Source organism: Lolium perenne, chromosome 2 (assembly GCF_019359855.2).
Source record: "Lolium perenne isolate Kyuss_39 chromosome 2, Kyuss_2.0, whole genome shotgun sequence".
Lineage (NCBI taxonomy): Eukaryota > Viridiplantae > Streptophyta > Magnoliopsida > Poales > Poaceae > Lolium > Lolium perenne.
In genome coordinates this window covers 74,850,352-74,861,199 of record NC_067245.2, presented here as the reverse complement: position 1 = coordinate 74,861,199, position 10,848 = coordinate 74,850,352, and the positions used below count along the sequence as shown (strand labels likewise).

The 10,848-nt window shown below is 46.0% G+C and overlaps 1 protein-coding gene across 1 annotated transcript; it reads left to right on the top strand.

Annotated features, from left to right (window-relative positions):
* The first annotated feature begins 7,278 nt into the window (after positions 1 to 7,278).
* Positions 7,279 to 10,600, top strand: LOC127328654 (galacturonosyltransferase 8). Its single transcript, XM_051355238.2, has 3 exons — positions 7,279 to 8,124; positions 8,963 to 9,487; positions 9,968 to 10,600. The coding sequence occupies exons 1-3, from the start codon at positions 7,351 to 7,353 to the stop codon at positions 10,244 to 10,246; spliced, it is 1,578 nt and encodes a 525-aa protein (XP_051211198.2). The 5' UTR covers positions 7,279 to 7,350; the 3' UTR covers positions 10,247 to 10,600.
* Positions 10,601 to 10,848: the final 248 nt, after the last annotated feature.

Below are 10,848 nucleotides of genomic sequence, written 5' to 3'. Positions count from 1 at the left end.
CAAAAAATAACTCCAATAAAGGAAACTTTTATTGTTCGTAGAGGATGACATGCGGGACCCATGAGCCAGCAGCTTAGTCAACGTTTCAAAGGCGGCATGAGATCGAAAGAAAAAGGCACGTGACAAAATATCAGGAGCCAAAGATAATCCAAGAAAAGAAACTTTATTGTACATAGAGAATGACATGCGGGTCCCATTTTGCAGCAGCGGCGGTCCCAACGTTTCAAATGCAGCTTGAGATCAAAAGAAAAAAGAAAGTAGCCAGAAATTAGGGGGTAAAAAAACTCTAAGATAGGAAAGTTTTATCGTTCATACAGGCTGACATGTGGGACCTATGAGCCAGCAGAGTCCTCAAAGTTTCAAAGGCGGCAGGGGATCAAAAGAAAAAGGAAATAGCCAAAAATCAGAGGGTGAAAAAAAACCAAGAAAATTAACTTTTATAGTACATAGAGGATGACATGCGGGTCCCATGAGCCTGCAGGTTCCTCAACGTTTCAAACGTGGCATGAGATCGAAAGAAAAAGGCAAGTGACCAAATATCAGGATCCAAAAATAATTCAAGAAAAGAAAGTTTTATAGTACAAAGAGGATGACATGCGGGTCCCATTTAGCGTGACGGTCTCACCGTTTGAGAGGCGGCATGGGATCGAAAGAAAAAGGTAAGTGACCAAATATGAGGTGCCAAAAAAATCCAAGAAAAGAAAGTTTTATAGTACATAGAGGATGTCATGAGGGTCCCTTTTAGCAGCTGCGGTATCACAGTTTGAGAGGCGGCAGGGGATCGAAAGAAAAAGGTAAGTGACCAAATATGAGGTGCCAAAAAAATCCAAGAAAAGAAAGTTTTATAGTACATAGAGGATGGCATGCGGGTCCCATTTAGCAGCAGCGGTATCACCGTTTGAGAGGCGGCAGGGGATCGAAAGAAAAAGGTAAGTGACCAAATATGAGGTGCCAAAAAAATCCAAGAAAAGAAAGTTTTATAGTACATAGAGGATGACATGCGGGTCCCATTTAGCAGCAGCGGTATCACCGTTTGAGAGGCGGCAGGGGATCGAAAGAAAAAGGCAAGTGACCAAATTTGAGGTGCCAAAAAAAATCCAAGAAAAGAAAGTTTTATAGTACATAGAGGATGACATGCGGGTCCCATTTAGCAGCAGCGGTATCACCGTTTGAGAGGCGGCAGGGGATCGAAAGAAAAAGGTAAGTGACCAAATATGAGGTGCCAAAAAAATCCAAGAAAAGAAAGTTTTATAGTACATAGAGGATGACATGCGGGTCCCATTTAGCGACGGTATCACCGTTTGAGAGGCGGCAGGGGATCGAAAGAAAAAGGCAAGTGACCAAATTTGAGGTGCCAAAAAACTCCAAGAAAAGAAAGTTTTATAGTACATAGAGGATGACATGCGGGTCCCATTTAGCAGCAGCGGTCTCAACGTTTCCAAGGCGGCAAGGGATCAAAAGAAAAAGGAAGTAGCCAGAAATCAGGGGGTCAAAAAAAATCCAAGAATAGAAAGAATTTTGGTTCATAGAGGATGACATGCGGGACCCATGATCCTGCATCGTAAACGGCTCGATCGGAGAGCGTTGAACGAGATGGCGCGATCGAGAAAAAAACAATGCCAGAGAGGCTGCCATCTGGGCCCTACATCCCTCGGCGGTGCGGATTTGCGTTGACTCAGCCGGCGAACCCGAGAATTCGAGATGCACCACGTCCCGGGCCACCATACACAACGTTTTGGCTGGTTTCGTCGGGCTAGGTGGCCTCAAAAATGAGAAAAAAACGTTTTGACATGCACAACGGACAGACCCAAAATCGTCGGCCATGGTACACCAGCAACCACGGCGCGACTTCAACTTCGTCGGCCATTGCAACTTTTCTTGTAGTGATAGTTAGCATAAACATCACCATAATAATCAACAAATAAAGCATAATGATTGTTTGGCCCCGTGCGGCAACTTTTCTTGTAGTGATAGTTAGCATAAACATCACCTTTGAGGCTTTGCCATTATTAGTGACATTCTTGTTCTTTTCTTGAGCGGGCTTCTCCTTGTAGTTCTTCTTATTGTGGGACTTGGAAACATATCCAAGTTCAAACTTTTGATTGTTTGACCTTTGCTTACTCAAGAGGTCATCCAATCCCATCTTGTTCTTGGCGGTGGTGAACTTTGCAAGTTCCTTTGTTAACCTAACATTTTCCTCAAGAATAGATGCTTGCTCACAAGAAGATTCATTAGGATGATAGTTGAGACCATATTTGGTTACCAAGGATTCAAGATATGCATTGGTCTCAACATGCAAAGAGAGTTCCTCTTGTAAGCGACCATGTTCCTCAACAAGTTTAGCATGCTCACTAGTAAAGGAGGTGGAGGAACTAGCAACTTTTTCTAGAACAATGGGATCCTTCATTGATCCAAGAGCCTTCTTGTAGGTTTCTTGGAGAAGATCATGGTTCTCTCCAAGTCTCTTGAGCTCATCCTTAACAAGCTTGTTAGCTCTTTCAAGGTGGTCAAGATCCCTAGTGAGAGAAGCATGAGCAACTTCAAGCTCCTCCTTTGAGGCATTGAGATCTTGGGTCAATGATTGAGCCCTATCAATAGTTTCGAGGTCCTTAACTTTATCTAATTCATAGGTTTCAATTTGTTGCTTAAGGCCTTGAGATATGCACCTTTCGGTTTTTAGCTCTTGTCTTAGGAGATTGAATCTCCGTTCTTTTTCATTCAAATGATATTCTAATTCCTCAATGGACTCATCCTTTTCCTTGAGGGAGTCCATCAAGAAATCAAACTTGACAAGAGCTTCACCACGAAGGGTGGATCTAACATTGTAAAGTTCCTTAAGCACAATTAATTCTTCTTGATTTTCAGTTTCATCATCGAGAACACTAGATAGAGAAGGTGGGGGTTCCATTACCTTGGTTTCTTTTGCCATAAGACAAGAGCCAACGATTGTAGAGGAGGGAGAGTCATCGGAGTCATCATCTTGAGTTGTTCTTGCCATGAAGGAAGAACCAACATCATTCTCCGTGGAGTAATCCTTGGAGTAGTCATATGTGAAGAGTGACCCGGGCTTAGAGAAAGCCAAACCGGCCACTCCGGCCTCCTTCTCCTCACCTTCCTCTTCTTCATCGGACAAGTACTCGGCCCCAACAAAGGCTCTTCCCTTGTTCTTCTTGTATCGATCGTTGATTGGGTTTGGCTTCAATCTTGGCTTGACCCTTTGATGAACTTTGGCTTGTCTACCCTTTTCTCATAAGGGCACTCATTTGCAAAGTGGTTATCTTCATCACAGTTGTAGCAAGTTCTCTTCTTCTTCTTGTCATTGAGGAGCATTGGAAACTTTGCCTTGTACTTCTTGGCAAAGAAAGCAAAGTCAGTAGCAATGTCACTAGTTGAAGTCATCTCTTCATCTTCTTCAATTTCATAGTCTTCTTCTATTCCATGGTCAGCTCTAGTTTTGAGAGCAAGGTTGTGTGACGCTTCATGGTTGTGTGAGGCTTCATCAACACGGTTCATTGCCATGAGCCTTTTTCCTGCCTTGGCCATGTTTTCATTGGCGGCCACATAGGAGACTAGATCATCGGAGTTCAGATCAGCACTCTTGGTCATGATTTGCAAGTTGAGTGCAAGGTTGGTGTCTTCTTGCTTGACAACAATCATAGCAATGACCTTGGACTTTATGAATGCTTCATTCATCTCGAAGCCGTAATTGTACTTATCAACTCCAAGTCCCTTGACCCTTACTCTAAGAGCACCAAGCCTTGCATAGGCATCGGCCACGGATTCTCCTTCTCGAATCATGAACTGGTGGGCCTCTTGCTTTGCGGTCTCATAAAGAGCTGATTGGATCAAATCGGTTCCCTCTTGGAGTACTACGATTCGATCCCACAACTCTTTAGCGGAGTCAATGTCATTGACTTGATCAAGGAGCTTGCGGTTGATGCCACTTCTAATCTTGTCACGTGCGGAGGCATTGAGTTGACGGTTGTAGAATTCGGTGGAGGTCAACCAAGCGAGATCATGTGGCTCCCGGTATCCATGAACAACGATCTCCCATAGCTCCACACTGCAGCTGCGAATATGAGATTCCATAGCAGATTTCCAAAAAGGAAAGTGAGTTCCATCAAAATGGGGAACATTCCCACTATGGTTTATATGAGGCATGGGTGAAGTGTTTTTGGGATAGTCATGGTTGACTTCATGGTAACTCCCTTGAGAGGCCGAAGCCGCACTAGGAGTCCCACTAGTCAAGTTCTTAAGCATGACAGTCATATCTGCCATTTGGCTTTGTAGGTCATCCTCCTTTTTCTTCTTCTCGGCATCATATGCCAAGAATCTAGATTTCATCTCTTTAACCGAAAGGTTAGAGTCGTCATCTAGACCCTCGAATAGTTTATCCATCTCACTCTTAAGGCAGTGAAGCCCTTAATAAGAGTCCAAGCTCTGACACCAATTGAAAGTTCAGAGATGGTAAACCTAGAGGGGGGTGAATAGGTTTCTACAGATTTTAATTCTTTCTTTGCAATATTAGGCTTTGCGGAATATAAAGGTGAGCCTAATGCAAACTAGGTGAAACAACCTATATGAGGATACAACTAACTCGAGCACGACGGCTCTCACAGGCAGTTAAATCACAAGTAAGGAGTTCGGTTAGAGATAACCGATAGCACACGGAGATGAGGATGTATTCCCGTGTTCCCTTCCTTTGCAAGAAGGTACGTCACGTTTGGAGGGGTGGAGGTCCCACGAAGGATTCCCCACGCCACGAAGGCTCACCCTATTCTCCGGAGCCTATCCCACAAAGGAATAGCTCACTCACTTGTGGTAGACTTTGAGGTAGCCTCCAAACCTTCACAATCTTGTCAGGAGCAAATCCACAACCCGGATGCTTCCGGACCACTCTTGCCCACCTAGGGTTTCCAAGGAACCCTAGAGAGCAAGCTTCTTGATGAATACAAGGGGGATGAGATTTGGCTTGGTAGAACAGTAGATTGGGTCCTCCTCTAACGTTTCCCCGAAGGGATTTGAGTTTGGGTGGAGGAGGAGGGAGATCTGAGGCTTTTGGTGTTTCTAGCAATGGAGTATGAGAGAGAGAGAGCTCAAGAACAGCTTGTAGTGTAGTGCCTACCCCTTCAGAGGTAGGAGAAAGGGGTATTTATAGTGTCACTTGAAATATGGCCGTTGCTCACTTGACACATCAGCTTTCTCCCGAGATTCCCGGTCAACCGGACCAGGGACCGGACCATCCGGCACAGGGCCCGGTCGGACCGGACCAGGGACCGGATCCGCCAATCCAAACCGGGCGGCAGACCGGACCCCAACCGGAGCTTCGAAAACCTTCTCAGTACTCCTCCCGGTTTGTGTCGGCGCAGGGCTCGGTCGGCGCCGGAGAGTCCGGTCCAGCACCCGGTCGACCGGGCCAGGGACCGGAGCCGCCGGTCCAAACCGGGCGGCAGACCGGGCGTGAACTGGAGCGTTCCAGAGGCTTACAGTAGCCCTCCCGGTCGGTGTAAGCGCAGGGGCCGGTTGGCGCCGGGGCGCCCGGCCCAGCGCCCGGTCGACCGGGCGGCAGACCGGAGTCTGCCGGCGCACGGGCCGGTCCAACCGGTCCTATGACCGGCGCCCTGCTGTAGACCCCCTTTTTGATTGTTGTCGAAGTGGGGGGTCTCCTTTAGCCTTCTTGTTCCTTTGATACACCATTTATGCCTCTTTGGCTAATACCTGGGATTATCCTTACAAACATGTATTAGGCCAAATACTCTTAGCACGGTGTCATTGTTACCAAAATAATGGATAAGGGTAAAATACCCTTACAACGGCAATCGAACCTAAACCCAATCTCCCAAGTAACCACATGATAGTTGTAAAAGAGAAAAACTATCAAGCAAAAAACAGTTGCCTTCCACATATTACACTTGAGCTAGATGATGAAGATCTTGACCACTTCAAGTTGGAACATCTTTCTTTATTGTGCTTGCTTAATGGAGTCTTGCGAATTTCTCACCCATACTCCACTATGAGAGATAGTCTCTTTATGCATATCTTCACATATCCATGATCACTATATGGATGACAAGTTTCAACCATATGATTTCTTCGAGAAAACTCATCTTGAACTTACACTTTGTTTCTTCTTTCTTCATTATGTTGATGTATTGAAGGTACACATGAGAGCTCACTACTTCCCATAGGTTCAACTCGAACTAAACCAGTCTTCGGATCACTCCTTGAAGACCTCATCACTTGATCTTCTTCATTTCCTTCTTCTTTCAACCTTAAAACCAACGTATGGTTGGAGCATTGTCTATGGATAAGTCCTACAAATATAACTCAATGTGGACATTAGTCCACGGAGATTATCATTAATTATAAAAATCACACAAGAATGCTCTATGTACTTTCAACCATCGTTTTCTATAGCCAAAGGGCGTATACTCCGAGCTCTACTGCTAGGCTGCGCGCGTCAACTCTACTCAAACCCGCAGGCCGGTGTGCCAAAAGGGAGGCGCTTGGCTTCAACGCGGTGTGACCCGGTGTCCTAGTCCTCGACTTCGGCGTGGAGGGCCGTGCTTCGAGGCTTCTATACGAAGCTCGGTGGAGAGACATGGACAAGGACTTGATTGTGTTTTAATATTTTGTTCTGGATAGTCATCGGCTTAGGTCACCATTGTTATATATATACCTCTTGTAAGTCGCCGCACGGGATAAGTTGAATTTGTGAAATACCGTATGAAATAGTAAAGATTTATTAGCTAGCGCCCATGATATTTTACCATTTTTGTTGGAAGGGTTTTTTCAAATTAAAATCCTCACCCATGATGAGAACCCTTCTTTCTGTTCTAGGGTTTCCACGACATTGCATCATTGAACTTGGATCTACCGTTACAGCTCAAAATTTTCCGTTATGGCTCTCGATCGCTTGAGCGATTCATAATCGTACTCCTACCAGAATTCCGGCCGCCTCGCACTCCTCAATGCCGTGTGATTTGGACCAAACCATTATCAGGTCACGCCACCGCCAAACCATTATGATGCCAGTCCACGTCAATCTGGTACGCCACCATGAGCCAAAAACAACCGGATCATCATGCCAATACGAGTAGATCGCAATCGCTATAACAATGCGGGCCCGCAGATGTATCCCACATGTCAGTGGATGAGTGGGTGTACAAGGAATTGTCGGCGACGCAATTAGTCTTTTGTCTGGTTTATTTACACGACCACTGCCATATATCCTCTGCCTGCCACTACCCAAACCCAAACACTAATCTCTCCTCTTCCCCAAGCACACACGCCCACAGTGCTGCTGTCCCCCAATGCGACGAGCTTCCGAAGCTTGAGAGCACTAAACCCATGGACGCCGCTGCCGCGAGCTCTAGGCGCGCCGCCCTCCCCGTCACCGTCCTCGTGCTCCTCCTCCTCGTCGCCGCCGCACCGCCCGCCGCAGGCGGCGGCGGTGGCGGGTCCGCGGCCGTGAACGGCGACCGCCTCCGCGCGGAGCAGATCCGGAAGCAGGCCTCGGACGCGGCCGCCTCCGCCGCCGCGCTCGCCGCGGCCTCCCGCCGCCTCCACCTCGACCGCACGCGCCACCTCCGCCTCCTCTCCTCGCTCCACCGCAACCTCACCGCCACGCTCCGGGACCTCGCCTCCGCCTCCGTGCCCGACCCGGCGTCGTCCCAGGCCGACCAGGCCCGCTGGCTCGACCTCCAGGCCAAGGACCTGATCCGCGCCGCCCGCGCCGCCATCGCCGACGCCAAGCCCCTCTTCGACCCGCAGCTCAAAATCCAGCGCCTCAAGGACGCCATCTTCGCGCGCAACGAGCTGCTCGCGCGCGCCAAGAAGCGCGGCGCCTTCGCCTCCCTCATCGCCGCCAAATCCATACCCAAGCCGCTGCACTGCCTCGCCGTGCGCCTCACCGCCGAGCGGATCGCGCTGCCCGACAAGTTCGCCGACCCCAAGCCGCCGCCGGCCGCGCTCGAGGACCCCGCGCTGTTCCACTACGCCATCTTCTCCGACAACGTCCTCGCGGCCTCTGTCGTCGTACGCTCCGCCGTCGCCAATTCGCAGGACCCCTCCAAGCACGTCTTCCACGTGGTCACGGACCGAATGAACCTCGGGGCTATGCAGGTTTGTCCGCGATCCAGTTTCTCCATCTCGCTCGCAGATGTGTATCGCTATCTATATCATTCTAATCGTAGTACATAAATACCAAGAATGTACATTTTTCACCATGTCCAAATGAAATCCTGACATTTACTAGTTCGTTTAATGAACTTTTTTGCTGATTGAGATCCTGAAAAAAAAACAAGAGATTGGTTCGTCTTGATGTGATGCTATCTAGTGCATTTGGCATGGTTATTTACTAGCAACACTACGCAAGACTGGCTTAGATTCTCAGTTTCATTCATTCCCCCAGAGATTTGGCAGATGACATGTATAGCTGTAAGGAGTTCCTTAGCGTAATACAAGCAACATATAAATTGGCAGATTCTTGTAGTACTAATCTTGCCCTGGCTGATTAAAGAGACAGACAGTAAATGTCACCCTGGCTGACTAAAAATAAGCATAAAACTGAAGCACAGTTTGTGTCTGAACCCAAGGTTGGTTTAGGCATTGCTAATAGGCTTGAACTTCAGTGTCACCCTGGAAGATGATTTAGGCATTGATAATAGTCTTGAACTTCAGTGTCACCCTGGAAGATGATTTAGGCATTGCTAATAGGCTTGAACTGTGTCACCCTGGAAGATGATAGAGGCATTGATAATAGGTTTGAACTTCAGTATCACCCTAGGAGCATAGGACCTGACTTCACAGACATGCAATGTGGTTGCCACTTGCCACTATGTGTATGCCTTCTTCTAGACTGTTCCAGTGTCTGTCCTTAGTGGTTTGCACCTTGAATACATTGTTCTAGATTAATATTTATCTGTTCAAAGTGGGCTAAAGTTATGCCATGCATCTGCAGGTGATAATCCGCCTAATGGACTTACAAGGTGCACACTATGAGGTCAAAGCATATGAAGATTACAAATTTCTTAACTCTTCATATGTTCCCGTGCTACGGCAACTTGAGTCGGCGAACCTCCAAAAGTTCTATTTTGAGAATAAGCTTGAGAATGCCACTAAAGATGCTAGCAATATGAAGTTCAGAAATCCCAAGTACCTCTCGATGCTCAACCACTTGCGGTTCTACTTACCTGAGATGTACCCAAAGCTGCAGAAGATTCTTTTCTTGGATGATGATGTTGTGGTACAGAGGGATCTTACAGGATTGTGGAAGATTGACATGGATGGAAAGGTGAACGGAGCAGTAGAAACATGCTTCGGATCATTTCATCGGTATTGGCAGTATATGAACTTCTCGCACCCCCTTATCAAAGAGAAGTTCAACCCTAATGCATGTGGATGGGCTTATGGCATGAACTTCTTTGATCTTAATTCTTGGAGGAGGGAAAAATCTACCGAGCAGTACCATTACTGGCAGAATCAGGTATGTTTCCTAGCAGAACCTTGATATTTTGTTTCTTTCATTGCTGGAATTTTAAGAATTTGTATTGGTAACAATGAATGTTTCAACAATTGGCCTAAAAATTTATACAAGAGGAACTGTGTTCATGATAGATGACGATAGCTCAGATTACTTCATATAGTAAATTATAATTGAATATAGTTGAGCTGTCACTTTTATCTTGTTATTGTATATATAGATATGGCTGGTTAAAGAGTTAAGGTTAATTGTTAAATCTTGTTATCTCACCAGGAAAGTAAGATAATTGATTGAAGTTAGCATTTCTATGTCCTCTGAGGCTATATGCTAGTACATGAACATAAATATTTGTATTCCCCTTGAAACTGTAGTCTTTTTGTTCAAGACACCATAGTTCACCGTGACTTAATTTTTTTATATTGAATTGCGGATATCTGATCCATCTATATGTATTGATTTCCTTGCTGGCTATGTTGTCTTCAGAATGAGAACCGCTTATTATGGAAGTTAGGAACATTGCCCCCTGGTTTAATCACATTCTACTCGACCACAAAGCCTCTGGACAAATCTTGGCATGTTCTTGGGCTCGGGTATAATCCAAGCATCAGCATGGAGGAAATTAGAAATGCTGCTGTTGTGCATTTCAATGGTAACATGAAGCCTTGGCTGGATATTGGTATGAACCAGTTCAGGCACCTTTGGACAAAGTATGTGGATTATGGCGACTCATTCATTCGCCAGTGCAATTTTGCACCACCATAGACGGAAGCCATTGCCGTCCTTGTACTGCATCGAAAGAGGTTCGGAGATCAGAACTAGGGAGCACATGTGTGCTGGCGTGCTGTTTCTGCTGAAATCTAAGGAGTTTGATAAATATAACTGGAGGTATGAGATTCTTTCTAGGTTTATTTGTTACATTGATGATCAAGTTGCGATGAAAATACCGTTGATAACCTGAACATCATTTTTCGTCACGTATTTATGTATACTGAACAAATCTTGGCATGTTCTTGGGCGTTGTGTGGCCAGGTCGTGCTATATGTATGTATGTATACTGAACAAAATTGTGTTGTATGTTCATTCTCAATCGGTAAAGCAAGTACTCTTACACGAGAATAGACGAGAATGAGTTTTGGTGATGTGTAGAAGCGAATGAAACGGGAGTGTATGCCCTCTTACACGAGGTAGCAACACGTAACTTGTTGCAGACATATTACTAATACTACACCACTCAGTTTGTGTGCCGTTCTCTTGCCGTTTTTCAGTATTAGCTACCCCATCCGTCTAGCTAGATAGATCTGAATTAAAATAAATATCTGATATTCTTTTATGGATAGAGATAATACTATTAACTAGTACGACCT

Excerpts from the sequence above, each read along its gene's own strand:
- LOC127328654 (XM_051355238.2), top strand. The coding sequence starts at position 7,351 with ATGGACGCCGCTGCCGCGAGCTCTAGGCGCGCCGCCCTCCCCGTCACC. Across the intron at positions 8,125-8,962 it reads TGAACCTCGGGGCTATGCAG|GTGATAATCCGCCTAATGGA; the intron begins GTTTGTCCGCGA and ends ATGCATCTGCAG. Across the intron at positions 9,488-9,967 it reads ACCATTACTGGCAGAATCAG|AATGAGAACCGCTTATTATG; the intron begins GTATGTTTCCTA and ends TGTTGTCTTCAG.